Raw genomic sequence first — 22,966 nt, 5'->3', positions numbered from 1 at the left:
CTTTATATTTTCTAATTCTGATATATGTTTTTGTATTTTATCTTTATTCTATAAGTATTCTATTGTCATTCAACTTGCTTTTCTATGTGTGCTATTTGAGCTGCTGTAACGTGAATTTCCCTGGTGTGGGATCACTTTTAGCTTATCTTATCTCTTATCTTAAACATTGAAATCCTGGTTGCTGTTCACTGGGTGCAGTTAATGTAGCATATTGTTTGACAATATGTGTCTGCCTGCAACAATGACATGCTCTTGTCACTGTAAATCAATGTTGAATGACAGTGGAATTTCACCCACAAACAAACACACCACCCGAGGTAGCGTGACAAATTAAGTCTCCAGCACATGGTGCATGAGAAAGGTCCATTCATAGTCCATACATAGATTAAAACACTTTAATTGCAAACCCACATGTATACATACTATGTACACATTTAAGGGATGGACTACACACAGGGAAACTGTTGTCACTGTTCCCTTTATACACTGTGGACCCCATGGGGTTTATACCAGTGTTACAATCTGTTTGTGAAATTGGGTTAAAAAACACGAGCCACCTTTAACATCCAAATCATGAAAAGTCACATTCCACACTTGCTGTCACAAAGGCATCCTCACAGCAGTGAGGGCCTTTCACCTTCGCACAAAAAGCATTAAAATTTTTACTTAATTGTACCTTTAAAAAACAAGCCGCACAGTGGAATGTAAACTTTGCTCTGAAGTTGTCTAATTACATACAACCTATACAACAAATACTTCATAATAATTATTTCTAAAAGAGCACGTAAAACATTAAATAATCTTAAATTCTGTGGCATAAAATTAACACAACAGAAAACAATGTAGATGATAAAATAACTTAAAAACACATTTATAAGACTACTTCCCAGGGGCAGTAATCCCGAAAAAATCTTCAGCATTCTGGAGGCAAAGGTGTGGTTTTTCCTCAAAGGTAACAGAAACCCTTGTTCAGGAATTTCTGGTTCAAACTTTGCTTATAACAAAGACAGAGTCCATCCATGAAGATAGTTGAGAAGAGTTTGTGCAAAAATGTACATTCCCTGATTGCTGCACTCTGCTAAGGAGCAAGTTTGCCAGAAACATCCGTTTGTAGATGTAGTCAAAATGTAAAGACAGACAGTCAGGTTAAATGTCCTCAATATTCCAGTAATGGGTATTTTTAGCTAATGAAAAGCTTCAAGTAGATCCTTTGTCCTTGTTCAGTCCACTACTGGGGTCGCTATTTGTGACTATGAGGTCGTCATTTTTCTTGAAGGTGTTCTGTCTTTGTGCTTGCATGCGATACGCCCAGGCTCTGTCCACACCATGTCCCTCAATCCTGCAGGGTGTCCAGTCAGGTAAGGGAAAACGACCGGCTACCACTAAGGCGTCATCAGGAAGCTCAGTCTGCAACTTCTGCTGCAATAATGAAAGCTGGTGACACAAGATTATATTATTATATTATGTTGTTATTATATATTATTATATTTTGATAGAAATTTACTGAAATGTACCCATGATGATGAATCTGAATTCAACTGCAACTTTAACCATGTGCCACATAACCACATAGTTCTTACTAGGATTTATGTAGAATCCAGAAAAATGTATATATTATTAAAAGGAGGTTGCGCTTCAAAAATGGGATTCTTACAGGAGTGTGAAATACAAAATCCAATCATCACAAATGTGAAAAGCATCTCTTTTCAACAGAGATGCTGCAGAAATGCGTAGCTGTACTTCCATTGTAATGTGAGTAAAATAAAGAAGCGTAATTTGAGTATTTTGTCCTTACTTGACTTGGAAATTTGGGATGTACTACCTTTTCAATTTTTTTTTAGAATATGCTCTAAAAAATGTAGTATGGTAAAGGTACACAGATTTTTTTAACAAGTTGCAACTACTTCCTGAAACAGTATGACAAACAAGTTATCAGCGAGGTTGCTTTTCCATTTGTAAAAATTCACTGAGAGGAAGAACCTTTATATAGTAAAGTATCTTCTTCGAATAATGCTCAATCAGTGTGATGTGACTCAAATGTTATTAAAACAATAAAAGGGCTTCCTGTTTCGTGACAGAGACAAGGGTTTCTGTTATGTCAGCAGATAGGAAATGGGCTCACCTTCATTGTTTTTAAAAGTTAATATTTAATTATTTGCTTATCTGTACACCACAATGAGATGGTCTTTACTTCATGGTTTATAAGCCTCTGTTCATTATATTACTCACCACGCTAGGAGCCAAAAACACTGTGACATTCTTGCATTCTGTCAAGTTGACCTGCGAAACAAGGCAGGTGGGGGAAAAAGGCCACTTTATTAACATTTCAGCTTTGCATAACACATGTAAAAAAAATGTTTTTTTTTGTATTCAAAATGGCAAAAATAAAGTAAACCACAAGGTTACCTAGCCAACTATGAAAAACATTTGTGTATTATTCATAAAGATGTTAGTAGGTTCACATGTGCTAATAACAAATTCTGTTTTCAGCAATTTAGAGGGAGGGAGTCGAACTGTTTCATTTTGGCTATTTTTTCCTTCTTGGAGTGACAACATTTCTATTGAAATTTAAACAGAAGTGTTACTAATGCCACAGTACGAGTGATAAATGTCAAACCTTCCAGAGATCTTCTCGCCGATACGACACCTTCTCATGATGGCCTGCTCTCCAGGCATGAAAGCGAGACAGGTGAACAAGCCAGGGGTTGAGCTCATAGCCGACAGCGGGAGTGAAACCCTGTCGATGGGCTTCCAAGACCTTAAGAGTTAAAAATGACCACAATCAAAACCTATTTCTCACCAGTTCTAGAAAAAGGAGCCTACATATCTTGCTTGTACTTACAATGCGGCCATCACCAGATCCCAAATCCACAAGGCCTCCCTTTCGACCTCTCAGCAATGTCATTACATTATCCACTTGAGCTTTGCTGGCAGGGATATACGGCACCTGGAAGATATTTTAAAGAGGTTCTGATAAAAAGAATATTGTACAGTACAAATGGTGCAAGACAAGTTGCATCAAAAGTTATTCCAGACCTGTAACCTCAAAGGGACTTTTCTGAAGCCTGGCTGGAGGACTCCCACCCACATTGCGTATACAGCAAGCCCAGTGCCAGCAGCGATCTGTGCAATACCCCATCCTCCGAGAGGCCTGGTCTTGAGCTCGGCAAAGACCTCATCTGGTGCATCATCATCCATTCCTGCACGAAATGTGTAGGGTAGGGTCAAAATTAATCTAAAATTATAAAATATACTATAAGGCACAGGGAAAGGGTTGTAAAATATTGAAAATGAAAATGTATCCATATCAGAACATTCCCCTGGGTACTCTCAGTGTCCTCTGTAACATCTTTTCCAATTCACTGTCTATCACAGGTTTGAGTTTTAGTATTCTAGCTTTTGGATTTGGGAGAGAGTTGTTTATTTCTACTAATATTTTTTTTTAGCAGTCTTAAGCCATAGGAATAAAATGTATGGACTTTGAAAATGGGTTAAGTTCCCCTTTAAAGAAATATATCTCACTCTGCGCACACAGTATATACACCAGTTTGTAATTGATGTTTTAGACACAGCCTTGTGTACCGATATTCTACATTTTGCCCCACATAAGTAACATTTAGCGGTCAGGATTTTTTTTACCTTAAGAGATTAAATATATATAAATTCTGAATGCATTTTTAAAAATCATTAACCTTTGGCTGAAGCTATTTCGATCTAGCCTAGAGATATCTGTGACAGACGGACTGTGTGCAGCAGGTTGAGGGTCACATGCATGCAGTTAGTTTGTATCCGGACATTGTGTGACTGAGAATACGTAATGACACATTCATTAGCAACAGCGTAACATAATAACATAATGCTGCAACACACAGACACAGACCGCAACAATTGTGCTGGTGTTTAAGTAATTAACAAGAAATATCTCATTGACCTGACGGAGTGCGTGCGGACCACTACCCTGTAGGACCGGTCCGTCTACGAAACATTCCGTCTATCCGAGAGCTTACTAACATTAGTTCCGGGAATGTGACGCAGACATTTTCAGGGTAAACATAAAAAACTTAAATGAGACATGTAGAATAAAGTAATTTTGAGGAAATATCATTACTTTAAACTTTGATTTGGTTGTTTTTTTTCTGCCGGAAGCCCTGAGCCCAGGTGTTAAAGCACCATCGCAAATTTTAAAAATCCAACGATAATTTGTTTTCTTTAAAAATCTTTTTTTTTTTTTTTAAGAAAGCATGCCTTCCAAACCCGTTTCTTTGAAAATCTGTGGTAAAATAAATACCAAATACATCCATTTAAAGTTGTATTCCCCTCCCTAAAAGCCAAAAAAACAAACCCCCCTAGTGCTTCAAAAAAGTATTTGACATGCTTCCCCTTTTTGCACTCATTTGACAATATTTTATTTTATTTAATTTATCTTCTAGTGTCACAGACTCTCACAAAGTCCATCCCTAAATACAATATTAACACCATATTTGGTAACAGCTATCAAAGTAAATGCCGCTAAGAATGATAGAAACATTTGCAGAAGCAGTGTTGCTGAAAATTCCCTCCCAGTTCACAGAAACCAATAGCTCAAATAAAATGGGGACCTTCTACTGTCACAGAAACTAGAAGACTGACATCATAATAAAGAATGTGACAAAGTATGATTATACATTTATGCAATGGCAACACAACTGAAATTCCTATTTGGGTTACAAGTTTAAGTATTCTAGCTCAAGTCAGCCTTTTGGATAAAACACTATTGCTGCCTTTCACTCCCACTTTTATAGGCCCTAGTTTATAGCTATGCTGTCTGGTCCTTGCAATAGCAAGGACACCTTGTGTGCATGTTAGTTATCTTATGCCCACAAAACAATAGCTCAGTGCACAAGTTTTAATGCCCCGATTAAAATAAAATAGTTGTTCCATAAGAGCAAAATCATTTTATTTGAAATATAACATAGATGTACATTTTATATTAAAGAAACATTTACCTCATCTATCAGTTTTCTCATTTTTTGCAAAAGGGTTAAGAAATACTTAGTATCAAAATAATTTGTTTAGACAAAACCCAACTTGTACAAAAAAAGGAATGTCCATATCTAAATCTAAATCTCTGAACACTTGCACGAGGAAGTGCCCCTGTCAGTCGCTGTCTGCATCATCACTGATGATCCCCTGCAGGTTGGCCCAGTCTGTTGTTCTTCTGCGCCCTCTGTGTGTATCATTTTCCTCGTCACTATCAGAGCCAGAGTTCAGTGTACGCAGATATGTGGAGGACGGAGGGTCAGGTTCTTTCTGCCATGCTGAGGCTCCTCTGCGTTTAGGTCGACCTTAGAGAAGTAGCCACATTAGCAGGTCTCATTAATCAATATTTTTCATGTGCTATAATATAATAAACAATAGTAGTGAGTAAATCACCTCTAAACTATAGACATTGTTGCAACAACAACAACAACAATGTTGTAGGTAAACTGTGCACTTCTGGATCCAACCAGGTTATAAATCACACCTATTTTACTGTATGTGGTGTATGCAATAAGCTTGATATTGCATTAGATGGTGGACAGTTTCCCATTTAAGAAATCAGTCAATTTCTAAACTTGTTCATTTGACCCAAGTACAGTAGAATGACACAAACCCTTAAAGGTAAATTGTGTAGGATTTAGTGGCATCTAGTGGTGAGGTTTTAAAACTGCAACTGCTCCCATGTGCCAAGTGTGTAGGAAAACTACAGTGGCTGATGCGAAAACATGAATAGCCCTGTCTAGAGCCAGTGTTTGATTCTTTGGTTCTAGGCTACTGTGCAACAACATGGTGTATTCGGAGAAAAAAAAGAGACAAATAATTACCTTGTGTGGAAATGATGTTGCTGACATCAAGCTCAGCTAGTTCCTTAGCTTGCTCTCTCATCATTCTGACTTGTTTGCATTTCTTAACCGATGGCTGACCTGTGTTGAAAAACACATACACACATCATCACATTAACCCATGGTTCCCCGAGTTTATCAAATGATGTCAATAATGAAGTTAATAACTTATTACACAGTTTACAAATGAGAAATGTTACAGCTGGTTTGGGCTCATCTATATAAGCACAACAAACCAAAACTATCTCACTGTGTAGTCATTCCACAAAAGTAGAAAAGGGGGAAAGCAAGACCCCACTACAGATGTAGGTACTTGGTAAATGTCTTGACAGCATGGCATTTAGATTTTGATATGTTTTGTGTATGTTGTGTGTGAAGTTGGCCTTCTGGTGAAACTACAGTACATGACAATTTGTTTTCTGGAGGCCCCAAATGCTTTCAAGATTGGGGTGGCAGTGGGAATTAATCCTTAAAATGCGTCACAATTCTCTATCGAAAGATTGTCTCAATACAAAAAAGCCAATAATTGGAAATTCAACTTGGAAGACCAAGTTGTATGTTCCTTACATTCCTTGTAACAAAATATATCCATAAATGTTTTATAATTGCATCGTAGCCCTGTGAAGTGGAATTGTAAAGCGAGGTGCCTTGAGATTCCCACCCCTAGTTCCAGATACCTTACATACAATAGGGAAATGTAAAGGTGACAGCACTTCCACTGACCATCGACACCGAGATCTTCAAGCTTCTTCTTTAGAGCAGCCACTTGGGAGCGAACAGAGCGACAGCCATCGAGGAGCTTCTTGTATTTCGGCCTCAGACCACACAGAGAAATGTAGCGCTTGAGCCTCACGACTGCTTTGTTGTCGTCCTGTGGGATGAATCAGAGAACAAACAGGTTGTGATGACCCCTTTTCAGAACCCCATCTTTGCATTTCTACCACTAATCTTGCACTTTGTCTCTTGATTCAACTCTAAGCACTGAGGGGATCAATGGAGAGTCATACAAAGGGTTGGACACTTGGTTTCAAGTGGAAACTAGTTACTAGTCTACTTAGTTACTGTGAAGCCACCCACTGGTTTGTGGACTGCTGTTTTGAAGCCTTTTGGCATTTCGGCCATCACCGTGTTTTTCTGATGCTAGAAGTGACCGTATTTAGACGAGAGGGTGGAGCTGTGGAGGAGCGAGGAGTGTATCTGACTCATAGACTGTAGCTTGGGGTGGAGGCATGGTAGAGACAAGGGTATAACCGAACTGGGGTTTGTTGCTGGGTTTTCTTGATTATCTTGAGTTTCTCACTCTGCATGTGAATATCCACTGCCTTGATTCCCATCGTGCCAAGTTTTGAAAAACTTTTTGCAGAAAATACACAGAGCCTTGTATGCATAGTCTTGCAGCAGTTTCAGCCAGGACGCGACTTGCTTAAAAGCCAAGTTTCCTTGATTTTGCAATTCCCCCATGTCCCCCAATCCGGGGTACAGTTACAGCTAGCTAACAGACAGTGGATCCTCTGTTCTGAGTCTTCCGGTCTGAAACACTTCCCATTCCCATTGATTTAAGACATTTTAATACAGATTAAGGCCTTATTTCTAGATTAATGAATTCAATGCCTTTTTTAAGGCTTTTAAAGGATCCACGGTAACCCTGTGTGTTTTCTTCAGAGCCTAGCAGCTACCACAGTTTCCAAAGTTACTTTGGTTCTTTCACCATCTACCATTTCCACTGCTGAGGACAGTAACTGCAACAAACTTACATTGATACTCTTTGGTAACTAGGGATACATACTGATAGCTACAGAGGAAAACAAAATTGCTATGCTCTTCCTCTTTTGCTTGCACAATGGTTGATGCACTTCCTTTGAACTGTAAATAGAGCCTTCATTTTCCTGGGAAATCTTACCTGGTTTCAGACAGAATTGCATAGTGAAAGTGAGGCTTATAGAGAACCAGTTTAAATGCCAAAGATGTCATTATTCTACAGCCATTACACTGTGTAATCAATACGTACTTCACGATGATAAATTAAAGCAAAAAACTTGTATATTTCCACTTTGATTGATTCTGATTCTAACTGATAACATCAATCATGTGCTCACCTTTTGATCTCTGGTGGCTTTCTCTTTTTTCACGGTTTTCTTCTTTTCATCATCTTGTGGTTTTTCTTTTTTACTCTCCTGTTCATCCTCCAGTGAGGGTAGTGATGATGAATCTGAGTCTGAGTCATTTTTCTTCTTTTCCACTGAGACCTTTTCTTCTGTTTAACACAACAAGGAGTCATATCCAGTCATATTAAAAAACATGCAACGTGAATAAACATTCAAGTATGGAATATGCAAGTATAAAGTTTGCATGGTCACCTTTTCCACTGTCATCTGAGGAGTCACTGTTGTTGATGCGGTCACTCTTTTCTGACTTGCTATCCGAGTCAGTGTCATTCTCTCCATCACTCTGTGGTGTTTTCTTTCCTCGACTTGTTTTGCTGCTTTTTGCCTTTCCATTCTTTGTAGCATTTGCTTTCCTTATCAACTTTTCCTCTGGGCTGTCTTGACAGTCGCTCTCTTTCTCTTTCACTTCTGATTTATTAATTTCCTCATCTGCTGAGTCTTCACTGCTTATCTGCTGTTTACTTTTTCCATTTGTCTTTGTTTGTGATTTTTTCCCCTCTTGCTCTGCATCCTCAGATTCAGATTTGTTTTGCTCTTCCTCCTCACTCTCCTCACTTCCTGTTTTGCAGTCGTCTTTGTCCTCTGCCTCTGTCGTTAACCACACAAGAAGAGACAATGTTTCATGGTTTACAACAGAGCAACAACAACAACAAAAAAATCACTGTAGCATAACACAGTCAAGGTACGGTTTACGTAGGTACTAAGTGAGTGAGACTATCTGAAATGGAAACTCCCCTCAAGGTGGCATGCCAACAAAAAAAGTGGTTTTATGTACAACAGCTGATCTGAGATCAGCTATATACCAGTACTGTGAATGCATGTGTCCTACTTAGAATCACAAGCATCAGCTGATTAATTGATTAGTCGTTTGCCAGAAATTTAAATGGAAACCATTTTAATAACTAATGCAATGTTTTCCTTTCAAAAGCATAAATGCCAAAGATTTGTTCGTTCCGGTTTCTAAAATGTTTTGATTTTCAACATTTCTCTATTTCATATCACTGTAAACTAAATATTGGTTTGTTCTGGACAGTTGGTCGGACAAAAGAAGAGCTCTGATGACAACATCGAGGACAGATATGCCCTTTTCAGACCAAACAATGAATGGAGTAAATGATCTGCAGATTACTCGATAGTAAAAATAATCACTACATGCAGCTCTAGTGCGACTGTTCTTGATGGACTGCATTTTTATTTGGCACTTATGATAAAAGCACTTTACTTTTTTAGCAAAGCTATCATACAAATTCCTGACTAACCATCTGTGGTTCAGTGTCTTGCCAAAGGAATCTTAGATGTGTGGACTGGGGGAGCTGGGTATCAAACTGCCAACCCTATCATCAGTGGACAACCCACTCTACCTATTAAGCAAAAGCTTCTCTGTGATGGTCCAGATCATTTTACATTGAGTAACTGCAAAGTGGAACATTCTCTAGATCATTTAAGCTACAGGTATCTAAATGGATTTAAAAATGATCATAACCTACCTGATGATGAGCTTGACTGACGACGAGATTTCTTTGCTGTGGATTCATCTTCATCTTCTCTCCCACTAACCACCTCGTCATTTTCCTCTTCTCTCTTCCTTTTCTTTTGGGGCTTCGTGGTCTCCAAATCACTTCCACTTTCATCCTTGTCCTAGTAAGAAAAAAATGATGACACTAATAGCTACAGCACTAAAAATCAACCCCTGCAAAATTCTAAAACACTTGAAGAAAAATGTACAAGCTCTGAAAGAAGAATTCACATACCTGCATTTTCATCAGTTCCTCTGCAACCACCTGTTTCATGATATTTTTGGCCTCTGGACTTAGTGATTGACTTTGCACATGTGCCAGGTACCGCTTTTTTAAAATGCCTAAGGTCAGGGTGCTGGAATAAGACATTAGAAAGGTGACATCATGGTGTGTGAGGGAGGAGGGCATATACAGTAACAGACATAATTAATTGGAACCTTTGTGTTTTTGAATAGACTGATAAATAAATCTGAAAAAACATTAACATACCCACATGTATGACTTTAACCAGATGAGGACTATATACATCAAACAGATTGCCAAATGCAAAGTTTAGAGGTAACAATAAAAGGAATTTAGTTTGTTGGATATTACAATTGCTATAGGGATAGTGTGACGGATTTTATTAACAAAAAGTATTCTATGAATCTGGCCAAAAAATGACAACAATGGAGAAACAACACATTGTTTTGTGCAGGAAATTGAGTGTTTGTAACACACTAGTGGATACAAACTACTATCAAAGTTGAAGTTTTTATTTATAGGAAAATATCTGTCATGTAGTTTCATAATGGTAGACCAGGGTGTCGACAAGTATCAGACACTTAAATTTAATATTTTTTAAGACTAATTTCAAGATCATTTTTAACCGAATCTAAGACTGATTTTTGGACAAATCATCCCGTTCTTCTTTGAAGACTGCAGGTAGGTACAGGGGTAAGTAGTTTATGTGTAGTCCCATGCAGAGGTGGGTTTTATGTAGGAATATGGTTTTATGAGCGAGTTATGTTTTTCTACATTTTGCCAGCCACGTGTAAGTAAAATGGTAGTATTGTGTTCATCCCATTTTGACAAAAAGATATTAAAAGATGGATAAATGAAATACGATTTAAAGTGTGTGACAATTACGACCTCACAAATTCAATGATGTTTATGGCCTAATATTCAGTGGTGTAGTGGTAGCTGACGAGGTGGGTGTACCACTAGGTTGCTTGGTAGGTTACCAAGAGGGAAGTGAGTATATACTCGTATATATACACCAATTGCTTTATGGCTGATAGGTGGGCATACTGTAAACAACTAGAAAAAGAAGTGGGTATACCCTGTATATCTGTGTACTCTCTCCACTACACCACTGCTAATATTTATGAAATTAAATTTAAGACATTTTCAGATTTTTTAAGGGCATGCAGACACTCTGTAGAAGATTATATGTGGTATAACAATATACAATATTAGATAGACTTTCAGCACAATACCTCTCACCCAAATTGTTAACCCTGGTTCCACTGAAAGATACCACCTCCAACCAGCAGGTGTCGCTTCAATTTAATGGCTTCTACCAGAAATATTGGATCTGCTTCTACCACCGACACTATTACTTTCAACAACTTTTAACAAAGCTAGCTCGGCTTCCTGAAGTTACATTTAGCAACTAGCGCAGCCAAAGTTATGAATATCACTGATATTAGCCTATTGATATCAAATCAGCGTCGTGTTGCCATGAGAAACCTTAACACTGATGAATTGCGTCACGTGTGCGCTGAATTATCTTATTGTAAATGGCACAACTGCAGTACTGGTGTTAAATGCGCAACATGCAGCTGGTCTGAGTAGTTAAATGGCCACTGACTATCAGTGTTTAGACAGGAGTATGCCACTGTGTATGTGTGTGACTGTCAGCTGCCCGACTAAAGTTAGCAACAAGTAACTCTCGACACATAAAAAAATCAAGGCGCACAGACCTATGAACTTATCTAATGTAAAAACAGGACTTGATCAAATTCCTAGATGCTTCAACAGTACCTGAGGTCTGGCTCATCACGAAGTTGGCCACACACAAACCTGCGGATACCTGCCACCTCTTCCTCTGACACCATCTTTTCTGTTTGTGGTGGTTTCTTTTTGGCGGCGAGGGACCCCCGGAAGTTACAGGAAGTGACGTCACGCAGAGACGCATCCTTTCAAAATACAAAACCTGATCAGACAGCTTGAGCTTTTTAACTTCTATCTATAAATAAAAGTTTTTTTTAATTCATTAAAGTTTTTCTAAAGGATTACCCATTTTTACTCTTTTCCTTTATTATTCAACATTTCAAAATTCTAAAATTTCATAGAAACAAAAGAGCATTCACAGTTAAATACAATATTTTCTGAAGAGATTAGAATTCAATCTGCCTTTATTCAATTGGAGTTATGTAATGTATCACAGTGCAATGATAAATAGTTAAAATCTTGAATCCAATTCTAAATCTTTGTTTTTTATTTGTTTTTTTTTTTATTTATTTTGGTTAGAAATAAAGTCATTAACTCATTCATAAAGCAAACTAGGCAAATATATCAGTGTCTGAAAAGTAGTAGGTAGACGTTTTATGTCCCTATCCCTTTCTTATATTTCTTCTTTTAACTGATATTATTTCAACAAATTCCCTAATTCATTTACAACTAAAATACAACTGTCCCCAGTCTATTTACCACCCAATTAATTAAGTTATAAACCCAGTTTATTGACAGTCCAAGTACCACCCAGTGTTTCAAAAATAAATATGCACTCCCCTAACACAACCGTTCCTCATCTATATATCTGCCAAAAATATTTTTTGGATAGCTTTTAAAAATCGATTTATAGTGCTTTGTTTCAACTCATCACACAGCCCATTCCACAAGTCCACCCCACACACTGAAACACACAGACTGTACGAACACATTGTTTTTTTAAATTAAATTATCTTCTTGAATTATAACCCCTCTCCGTCACAAAACATTTTTGAATGTTGCCCGGAAGTTAAGTATTTCTTGTGCAGTTTTAAATTTGACCAGAAACAATTTCGTATGCATTTCAATGCTTGTGACTTTAAAAAGTGTGTTGGTGTGTTCCCTGTACCCACATTATGTACTGTACCGATTGCTCTCTTGAAGGATGTATAATGGATGTAAGTTGCACCAAACTTCCACACAGTAATTCAAATATGGTAGTACAAGTGATGAGTACAGAATGTGCAGTGATTTATGGTGCAGCCTGTCCTTTATATAATAAGGTACTATAATGTTGAATCATGTCATTGTAAGAAGAACATGTGTTAAGATCGCTTTCCAATGATCAGCAGTTTGAATGTATTGAAACAAAAACATAGGTATCAACACTGGGGGGGTACACGTGAAACAGGTGGTTCGGAAGTCCACTGCCAGGAAATTTTGAGGATCAAACACCTATTTTCCTTCATTCTGGTAATTTTTTATGCACCAATTTGTGCCTTTTCTGCATCAATTTAAGGTGTAAATGTCTTTAATTTTGTCAAAATAAAAGTCCTCTGCTACTTCATGTTTTTACCTGGTGGGACAAATGCCCATGTTGTAAATACTGACAGGGATATGTGTCCCCCCCCCCCCCAACTGCCCCACCTAAAAATCTACATGTTTGTACAGAAACATCCACCAGTCAATTTCTTTTTATACTTAAGAAAAGAAAGAAAAAATAAGGCTGAGAAGCTAGAGTTGAATTTCATAAGTAATTTATTCAGAACATTCCCATGACCACTGTTGGACGGAAGTCATATTAGTGCATATTTTAAGGTATTCCAAGGTGATTTTATAAAGGGTCTGAGATACATATTGCTCTCATTCAATGTTTTGTTCAGTCTTCAGAGTGATTAGGTTTACACAAAACACTGGTGAACCTCAGAAAGAAAATGCTTATGCTCTCCCTGAGGGAAATAAAAATACAAACCAGTATTATTACCTTCATCATCACTGTAAGGCCAATTAAACTGAGCAAATTTAAGTGGTTTGGTATAAGACATTAAGCGAAAGTGAAAGATCATGGCTCAGAAAAGAAGACAATTATATCAAAGAAATGGTCATGGTTCCTCTTGAAACATTAAACAGAAATGTAAGTTCACTATTTAGTCATTTACAGGAGCAAAGTCAAAATCTGGTGTGTGTGCTATAGAGTGCATCATATCATTCCAAAAATTAAAACTCACTTGAGCACTAATTAACACAAAGATTGCATACAATACAAAAGTTAAATACCAAACAATAAATTAGGTTCATAAATTAATAAAAACATCTTGAAGCAACAGCAGTAATAATTTAAATAAAGAAAATGGAGCTGCTCAACAATCTCATTCAAAGACAACCTCCCTAAAAATGGCTACTCAGTTTTATTCCAGTGTTAACATATCTAGGCTAAACTTGACCATCCTCTGTTCGTCGCTGTCGGGCAGCATATCAGTCCAACTTATGAAAAGGCAACAGATGTTTTACAACCTGAATAAACAGACTGACAGTGTTTCCTATAAGTCAAACAAAGAGGAGAGTGCCAGTGCATATCATTAACACCCACATCAACAGGTGCAGTGGGCTTTTAGGCCCATTCAGTAACTTGCAGGAAGTTCTTTAACATTAGCAAAGTTATATTTATGCCAGTTTCATGTCCCAGGCCATTTTTACACATTTCCTATTTAAATAATGTACACAATTGGTTTTCTTGTAAACAGAAGCATTTTTCACGACTCTTACTTCAGTTACAGATCAGTCATCAACTCCTACGTTTCTGTGCAGTGACATCTGAAGACATTTAATGAAATAACTACTTACCGAGCTATTGCTATGATCAAGGACATCTTTCATTCTGCTATTATCCAAACAAAAAAATGACCACACATAAACTCACTCTCCCACGCCTTACGTTTTCACATTATTAGTCCTTATACACAGTTTGCTGACCGTGCCCTCTTTCATCATGCATTATATGCCTCCTTACGTGGATCCGTCTTACTCGCCTGTCACCTCCTGCAGCACCCTCTTCCTCAGCTCCCAGTGATGAACCTGAGCCTCTTGAGTCTAAAAGGTGTAAGCCTCCCGGACCAGATCCTCTGCCATTCTCATAAATGAGGATGTTGAGGGTTTCTTCAAAGATTCGAGCCTCAGGAAACTCAACCTAAAAAGAAGAGGAAAAAAATCAATTCAGTTTCAGACTTGGTAGTTTTTGGTGTGCTGTAACATAAGTTACCCACCCTGGTCACTTTTACCGTAATATCTAAAGCAAATTGATTAGCCATAACAAAGACATACTTCAACTCATACTATAATGCCGTTAACAGCTAAAATTAATAGCTCCACATATTGTAAAATACACTCATTTGCTTTATGGTGAAGAGTTTGATGAAAAAAAATCGATACTACTCATATATCTGTTCGTTAGGGCCCTGACACACCAAGCTGATGGTTGGCTGTGGTCAATGTCTGGTCATCAGTGAGCATCTGTCGCTCTAGTTTTTATGGAGTGTCCACCTTTGTCTGCTGATTCAGCATGTTAAATCGGTGAGAGAGATGGCTGAGCCCTTCGATAAATGAAATCACTCTAAATTGGCAGTTCAGCTCAGCGCAAGAGAAAATGGCTAAAGTGAAGCGGGTGTGAGATCAAAACCCACTTGTTATGTAAGGTAAGATTTTTTTATTTTTTATTTTGGCCACTGAGCTCTTCAGCAGAAACGGTTCATAATTGTGTTTTTGTTCGCCAGTGCATGGTACATATCCTTTGTTCTTTCAACATCAGGTTGTGTCGATAATGTGCTAACTGACTAACTAGTGTCTTGAATCCGTCTTGTTGGTCTTCTGGTTTCCCTTTTTGAATGATGAATACAGACTACTGCTACCTGCTGGTGTGGAGTGGAGTGTCTTCCTCTCATGCAGGCGCAGAACGTATGCGCTAGATGGCCATTGGCTGTATAATTTGGGGTGTGTTCAAGTGCAACTTTTTGGCTGAGACACAGGCGGTGCAACAGTCGACCTTTATCGTCACTAGATGTTTGATGTTGATTTGGTGTGTCTGGACCTTTAAATATAAAGCTACAATAGTTTAATCTCTGTTAACAGATATCTGTATATTTATGCATGATATGTGGGCAATGGTACAAGGTTTTGGTATCAGAGGCGTTCTGGTTTCTGTTTGTAGCCAAAGTGCAATTGACCACATGCATTTGAGTATGCTTTGGCTGCATGCAGGTAAACAGTCTGTGTGGAGAGCAAAAGAGGTGGAACGCATTAGCCAAAATGCAATCCAAGGACCTATCAGCTATCGTCTTATGGTGATTTAGCTTTTACCGATTTATCTGCATTCACATATGCCTGTCTCAAGTTGCTAACTTAACTGTAAACAATGAGTTGCACATGAAAGAGGAAGTCATAGCTCAGACATCCGCTGGCTACGCTGGATCCCCCATTTGTCCAAGATTGCACCAGGTTAGGCTAGCTTAGCATTTAGACTGGAAACTGAAGGGAACAGCTAGCCTTGCTCTTTCTCATACACAGCATGTGTTCATTAGTTATCTTTAGAGGTCCAGCCTATCTTTGCGCAAAAATGTCAAACTGTTTCTTTAAGGGCTTGTTGTCCACATTATTTCATTCTTACTTTTGTCTGCTTCTTCTCTGTGGCGTAGACAATAGAAGTGCAGCATACTTCAGCAATCTTGCGGCCTTCACCATAGAAAGACCAACAGCAGATCTCGTCCCCAAGCACATCTTTGACAAACAGGACGCGGCCGTTAAATCGCAGCACAAGTTTGTCAAACAGTTCAATGTTCTTCAGCAGGTTGTCATCAGAGTTGCTGGTCAAAGGAGAGAGAGACAAAGAACAAAGTGTGATGTAGCAGAATCTGGCTTGTCAAGTAGTTTTTCATACTTATTGTAGGATACATGCACAGTAAGCCTTTTTTTTTTACCTGGTGTAAGAGTATTTGTTGTTTCCTCTGTTGTTCTGCAATTTTACTACTGGCTGAAGAGACAAAAGACAGGAATAAATAAAGTATTTTCTAAAACAAATTATGCGTACATACAAAAAGAACTAACTTCAAAATTATATAAGAGTTACACCTTGAGAAATAAATTAATTTTTACGTTGTTAATAATTTAAAAATACCAATAAACATTTCCTCAAGACAAAAAACAACAGCAGACTACAATTTCCACAGCTCACAATTTGACATCTCTTGAAACCATCTATTATTTTTTCAGTGGTCTATTTGACCAAAACAAAATGCAATGTACCTTTCTACACGTAGCAATCATCTTCTGTTCTTCTTTGGCTGAGGTGATCATAGGGATGCGACACACAGTTTCAAAGACATCCTTTTGTTTCTGAAGATAAACAAGGAAAGTCGATGGAAACACATCTGCAACAAACACCTTTTGCAGGTATCAATTACTCAACTACACAGATCAATAATAATAAATTAACAGTATTTTAAATGTCAAACAGTAATGAGAAACACCATCGTAAGACACAAGGGTCCAAAGCATTGTTACTGAGTTTCTTGTTTAGTCTGACCAGTAGCTAAAACCCGGAGGCGTTAAAGTTATATGATAACAAATGGAGAAAAGCAACTGTTTTATTTGTGAAAGTGTAAATGGTACATGCTTTTACATCATAAATGACTAAGTCAGCATTTAATTAATAAATAACATTGGAATCGATTTACTGTTTTGATCAGCTCAAAAATGAATCAATGTGTTGTTTCAACACTTTATGATTCATACACTGATTAACTAACCAGGAAGAGTGTTGACAGAAATATTTCCTCACAAATAGCCAAGTTTTATGACTGCATCCGCTATTTCATGAACATGAATTCGTACAACTAAGAAAAGTCTGTATGTCATGAATTTGGGTATGTTTGTAGACACTCTTTTACACAAACAAAACCAAAACTATGGTTGGGTCCTGTTCACATTTGAACTGATACCAGTACCTGGACTTTGCTACTATGGTATTTATTTTTGGTACTTTCCTCTCTCTGTAACAATAAAAATTGAAATTTTGAACAAACTGCAGGAGTGACGTATTCTTGCTCTGCCAAACATCTCTTACTTATATCTAAATATGACTTTATGTCTTATTTCATTTTGTTCATATTTGTTGTGACTGAAGCACATTGAGCTTCCATTGTATGAAATGTATCTGCACTCTGTCTGTCTGTCTGCTTGTGTGTGTGTGTGTGTGTGTGTGTGTGTATAGGTGTCTGTAAATCTCTCTCACTCTCTATTTAGACACAAGTGTGTCTAAGTGTGTCTGGATGCAAATATGTGGAATAAGTACACAATTTAAAAACACAATCACAAACAGCAGTGCAACTAGGCTATTTTTAGAATTTAAAAAAAAAGAGGAAAAAAAGACAAAATGCCAAAACCATTGGTGCAGTGAGTTATGGCTCAACACTCTGCATTGCTTCCTCCTTCTGTCTTAACACAGTGTTCTCAACCAGATGAGCTCTCAGGTACCAATACGTGGCAACAATTGATTTAAAGTGAATCTGTTCTTGGAAGCAGAATCAACTTTATTTGGTTGGTACCCTTCAGAATATTGAATCTGATACCAAACCCTGACGACAACCAACAGAAATTGTGGGAAAAAGTATCATCTATTTACCTGCATGGCACTGAGGCAGTGCTGGACAAGCCCCTGGACCTGATAGTATTGGGCCTCCTTAAGAACCTCATCCAGCTCTCTGTGATCCTCTGGAAGTGGTACTGAGCCATCTCGCAGGAAGTTCAGAACCAGTCCAAAATGTCGGCCACTTCTATCCAAAACTACCCAACCTGGGACAGCAGGGGAGGTTATTTTGAGTCATTTGCATTCTTCAGTAATCTTTATTATTTTCTATGGAAGGCCAGTGGAACTTTGGATGAAACATTTTTTAGATTTCACTTCTGGTCTCAATACTCATTTTCTTTATAAAACATTTAAAAAAACAGTATGGTCATTTAAGAATACTCTTAGAACTCGCACTCAATTAAAGTTCTGTCACTTGCACATTAGAGTATTAAAATTCACTACACACTATGAAACATTTAGAGCTAGTATAGACACACCTTTCTCAAACAAATGATTTTACAGGCCACACCATGACCACACAAGATAGTGGTGGTATTAAAACAGTGGAGACAGTCCTGTGCTGTGTCATAGTGAATCACCTCGCCTCCAATCTCATTACAGTGGTTTAGATATTTGATCTATTACAGCACAAAACTTGATGACATCACAAGTGTGTCACTTGCTATCCGAGTTCACAAAAGTTGTAGAACTGCCCTCCATTGTAGAATGAAATACACTGTATGATAAAAGTTAAAGGCTAATAATGTGATTTGATTTAGTAAAACAGAATTTATATTAATTTAAAACAGAGCACCTGAAATAACTATGTTATTAAGCTAACATAAAAAAGGTCCTACTCCATGCTCCTATCAATAACACGGCCCTCATCCATTACATGATAACAAAGTGGATCCTGCACATATGTTAGTGCTTACTACACAGACACATCCACTCACCTTCTGAGTCTATGGAAACCTCTGTTCCTCCATTGCATATGCTCCGCAACAGACTGTCTTCCTTGCTTAATGTCTGGACAGTTGTATAATGCAGCGAGCCACCCACATTTAACTTGACATACTTGCTCCCCAGCAGACCCCGATTTCTGAGCTCATCTGTGTTGTGGAAGGCAGGCTGGGAAACAGCAGATTCAGCCGGGTCAGCAGCATGACTGCCTACTGAAGCCTCAGCAGACATGGGGCTGAAGAGTCACTTCCTGACTGTAAGAAAGAGAGATATGATGGCCTGTTAGTGCAGGTCTGAACAACAACACGTGTAAAAGTGAATGTGCATATTCACTATTTCAGGTGCCTCTTATTTCACAACTCTGTGGATAAACCATCTACAATGGCCTTTACCACTAAAACAGGCTGTTGTTGAATCTGAGATTCTGAGGACATTATTATTTGTGTTCACAAAAGCAGCACAGAGACCAAATGTGGTACCATATCCAGCATGAAATATTTACATTGCTAAAAGCAAGGAGTAATAATAATTAGTCTGGGAAAATATATTTTAAAAGATAATATCTTGGCTTTTCACCTTGTAATGGGCCAACCTCCCATGATTTATTTTTGTCTTGAATAGCATACATCATGGATGTCAGAGGTAAGATCTGACAGAGCTGACAAAAAGTTATATTTTAGTTTCACAGCAGTTGTAGTGAGTAGCCATTTTATTTTTCAAAGTTACTAAGGGTTCTCTGAATGCTTGTCAAAATACTGATTTAGGAGGGCTACGGAGTTGACGTGCTGTGGTTGAAACACACCCGATAGCAATATTATTTAATGCATTTATCAAAAAAAAGAAAGCTTACAAGTAATTGTGAAGCATTACCACCTTTTCAGAAATCAGAAAATAAGACAGGAGTATGTAGGATATCACAAACCCCTTTTATGCCTGATTAAATTATGCTTTTGTAGAAATCTGACAGAGCTGACAAAAATCTGGGACACATCTCTAAAAGGCCAACATATTCACAAAAATAGACATCTTAAAACAAAGATAATTATAGCCGTATATTTTTACACCAATAATATCAGCACGTACTGTCAGCGTTTTAGATTTTGAAGGCTTTTAATATGTTTTTAAAGGTTTGAAGTTGTCAATTCTTGTCTGGGACCAGGGTGTTTTCTAACACAGGGAGAGTTTAGAAGTTAAAAAAAATTAAAATAGATCAAAAATGTATAACGAATCATATCTTTTTCACATATATAAGTCATTTTAAAGTAAAGTTTAACCCCTGAAACGGAATTAGTGTGTTGATATGGTATAAGGTATAATTTTAAGGTTTTGGTTTTTTTTGGCAGGCCAAGATTTGTCCCAATTCTCAAGAATTGGTGAATCATGATGGGTGAGGGGATATGAATGTGATCATGCCATACTGTTTTAGTTATGATATGCTAATGTTGTTACAGTAACTGTTAGGTAAGCTTCCTATGAATCGTCATAAAAAACCCAAATTATTCAACCACACCTATTGTATTTCCTGTATTTTTAAAAAATGATTTCGTTCTCCAGCAAGTGAACAAAATACAAAAGGTGTGAAAATACTCTTAATATACATCAAATGACCATTTTATTTCCAAACTGAAAAACAAGTTATACTTGAACTAATGACTTGCTCCTTTTGTGGAAAGTGCATCAGTTAGCTACCAAGCTTTTTCCACACTTCATCTCAGTGGCATACAGGAGGCACTGTCTCACCCCTTACTCTTTAATGCAATAAGTTATCCAACATTAGCTGCATGCACGTAGACTGTCCTGTCATCTGACTGGGCGTCTGTTGGCCCACAGCAATGTTACAACCACCTAAAGCTGAACACAGTTATCACCAAAGTTAGGTGTTTATCGAAATAATGTTAGCAAAAACTCGGGTGGCTAAAACCACAAGTACCGTTAGTTAGAAATATCTTATATCTAGTTGTTGCCATGATAGAGGCTAACTTGTTAGGCTAATACAATCAAATAAGGTTAAGTTAGCTTATAACAAATTGAAACGCTACTGTTACTTACCACACTGAACATCCAAGGGGGTTGCAAGAGTGAACCTAGCTAAGCCAAGATAGCTAAATGTGTTCACGTAAGCAGCTAGCAATCGATAAATCAGCTACCCAGCGAATACTAACAGAGAATTTACAACGCAGCTAATGTTTGACAACTCATTTCAATCGCAGCGAGCCTAGCTAAATCAAAGATGCTAACAACGGCTCGTCTATCTAGCTACGCCTTAAGCTAGCAACGCTCCTTTGTGTCGTATCGCTTCTTGGGTGAAAAATCAGACACTAACAATCAGAAAAAAACACAGCTAAACTTAGAAAGGCTAATTCCATTGTTGTACATAACGATTAATAACTGATGCTAAAAGCTAAGTAGGTCACTCGGAAACGAAACTCACACATCTTCTTCCGCTACTTTCTTCTTCTACTTTATTTTTTTTGTGAAACGGCAGCTTGTGAGGTGGATTAGCGCCACCCTTAGGAATGGAAACGTGTGTTACTACTACAGTAATATCAGTAAAATAGTTTTTAATATTCATATGTGAAACTTATACTCGTGTGATTATTGCAGTAACATTTTATCAACAGTCTGCTGGTGTGAGGATCAGTCTATCCTTCTAATAATGTTCATTTAGCATCAAGGAAAGTGACCTGAATAATGAATAGAGTGGGTATTTACAGCCATCTGGTGGTAACAGTGAGGAATTGCAATAATAAATTGCAATAAATTTACCGGTCGCGCTTCCGGTAAACACTTCCAAAATAAAGTAGCCATCAATAAGTGATAATCAAGGTAGAAAAACAATACATAAAAACAATAATCACTACTTTAAAGATACAGTTAATCTCCAAATTAGGTTATTATTCCTGTTTTCCACTTCTATAGCTATGGAGAAAAAAAAGCCATGAAAGCTCAAAATGATCTCTAAAACATATAACATTATTTTTCCATTGTGACATTTCCCCCACTGGATGGGTGAGATATTATTACGGTCCGGTGTGTAGGATTTAGGGGGGTATGTAGGCAGAAATGGAATAAAATATAATAAGCATGTTTTCTTTAGATTTTAATCACCTAAAAATATGAGCCACTATATTTTGTTACTCCCACATAGGGAATGGGTCTTCATCCGTGGAGTTTTCCACCTTGTTTCACTGCCATGTTTATAAAGAAGTCCAGAATGAACAAACCAGTTACTGGTGTGATGACCCCCTCCTGTGTCTCGGCTCTGCCTGGCATGCTTGTGCTTTCTCCTCCCCTTGCAGGTGAGCTGGTAGTGCAGGTCAGTAGGGAGCCTGCTCACGTGAGCTGATGAGCCAGCAAGCCTTCAAAGCTTGGCAGTTCAGGCTGCCTCACTGTTTTCTTTCAGGATGCAACATCTTCATACACCATTTTCTACTCATGCTGGCACTCACACACCACTGATGTTACTGACTGTTCACATCCCATTGATTTCTTTTGTAAATAACATTATTGAATAAATTTCATTTTTGACCTCAACCCTTTTGTGTTTTCTCCATCCATACTGCATCGGCTGCAGTAGTTAGCAGCCCCTCGACAATGAGCAGCATCAGAAACACACTGATTTGTAACATGAAAGTGTTTTTTTCAGTGTTTTTACCAGTTTCAATCACTTGCTTCATTTTCTCTGGAAAGGATGAGACCTCTGCGAATAATTTGGCTCCCGGTAGAAACGCGTCTAGATCTTCAGTTAGCAGAGAAAAAAGGTGAGCACACATTAGTAGGTGCTAGGCGATGAGCACCTACTAATCGTTGGAAAAAAAACAAACAGATTTTTAATATGAATCTGCTTTCAGTGTTTTTACTGGTTTT

The 22,966-nt window shown here is 37.8% G+C and overlaps 3 protein-coding genes across 5 annotated transcripts; all 3 read right to left on the bottom strand.

Moving 5' to 3' along the window:
* Positions 1-382: 382 nt before the first annotated feature.
* Positions 383-4,008, bottom strand: antkmt (adenine nucleotide translocase lysine methyltransferase). 2 transcript variants are annotated; one of them, XM_033645823.2, is made up of 6 exons: positions 3,932-4,008; positions 3,037-3,200; positions 2,843-2,947; positions 2,618-2,758; positions 2,230-2,280; positions 383-1,434 (listed from the first exon to the last, which is right to left on the bottom strand). In XM_033645823.2, exons 2-6 carry the CDS (start codon positions 3,196-3,198, stop codon positions 1,198-1,200), a joined length of 696 nt encoding a protein of 231 aa, XP_033501714.2. In that variant the 5' UTR covers positions 3,199-3,200; positions 3,932-4,008; the 3' UTR covers positions 383-1,197. The 2 variants fall into 2 exon arrangements, with proteins under 2 accessions (XP_033501714.2, XP_078017526.1); XM_078161400.1 differs by lacking the exon at positions 3,932-4,008 and adding an exon at positions 3,693-3,889.
* A 911-nt stretch (positions 4,009-4,919) lies between these two features.
* hirip3 (HIRA interacting protein 3) lies at positions 4,920-11,699 on the bottom strand. The gene is made up of 8 exons (XM_033645822.2): positions 11,569-11,699; positions 9,778-9,898; positions 9,514-9,664; positions 8,219-8,614; positions 7,958-8,115; positions 6,585-6,732; positions 5,844-5,942; positions 4,920-5,324 (listed from the first exon to the last, which is right to left on the bottom strand). The coding sequence occupies exons 1-8, from the start codon at positions 11,640-11,642 to the stop codon at positions 5,137-5,139; spliced, it is 1,335 nt and encodes a 444-aa protein (XP_033501713.2). The 5' UTR covers positions 11,643-11,699; the 3' UTR covers positions 4,920-5,136.
* Positions 11,700-13,257: 1,558 nt separating this feature from the next.
* Positions 13,258-21,539, bottom strand: kctd13 (potassium channel tetramerization domain containing 13). Of its 2 annotated transcripts, none has more exons than XM_033643749.2 (7): positions 21,149-21,539; positions 19,093-19,353; positions 18,191-18,360; positions 16,813-16,902; positions 16,488-16,540; positions 16,178-16,373; positions 13,258-14,704 (listed from the first exon to the last, which is right to left on the bottom strand). In XM_033643749.2, the coding sequence occupies exons 2-7, from the start codon at positions 19,328-19,330 to the stop codon at positions 14,465-14,467; spliced, it is 987 nt and encodes a 328-aa protein (XP_033499640.1). In that variant the 5' UTR covers positions 19,331-19,353; positions 21,149-21,539; the 3' UTR covers positions 13,258-14,464. The 2 variants fall into 2 exon arrangements, with proteins under 2 accessions (XP_033499640.1, XP_078017609.1); XM_078161483.1 differs by having other exon boundaries at positions 19,093-19,349; positions 21,149-21,280.
* Between the last annotated feature and the right edge of the window lie 1,427 nt (positions 21,540-22,966).

The sequence above is a fragment of the Epinephelus lanceolatus genome, chromosome 18 (assembly GCF_041903045.1).
Source record: "Epinephelus lanceolatus isolate andai-2023 chromosome 18, ASM4190304v1, whole genome shotgun sequence".
Classification (NCBI taxonomy): domain Eukaryota; kingdom Metazoa; phylum Chordata; class Actinopteri; order Perciformes; family Serranidae; genus Epinephelus; species Epinephelus lanceolatus.
The sequence above is the reverse complement of the archived record's forward strand: the minus strand, read 5'-3'. Positions and strand labels throughout refer to the sequence as shown.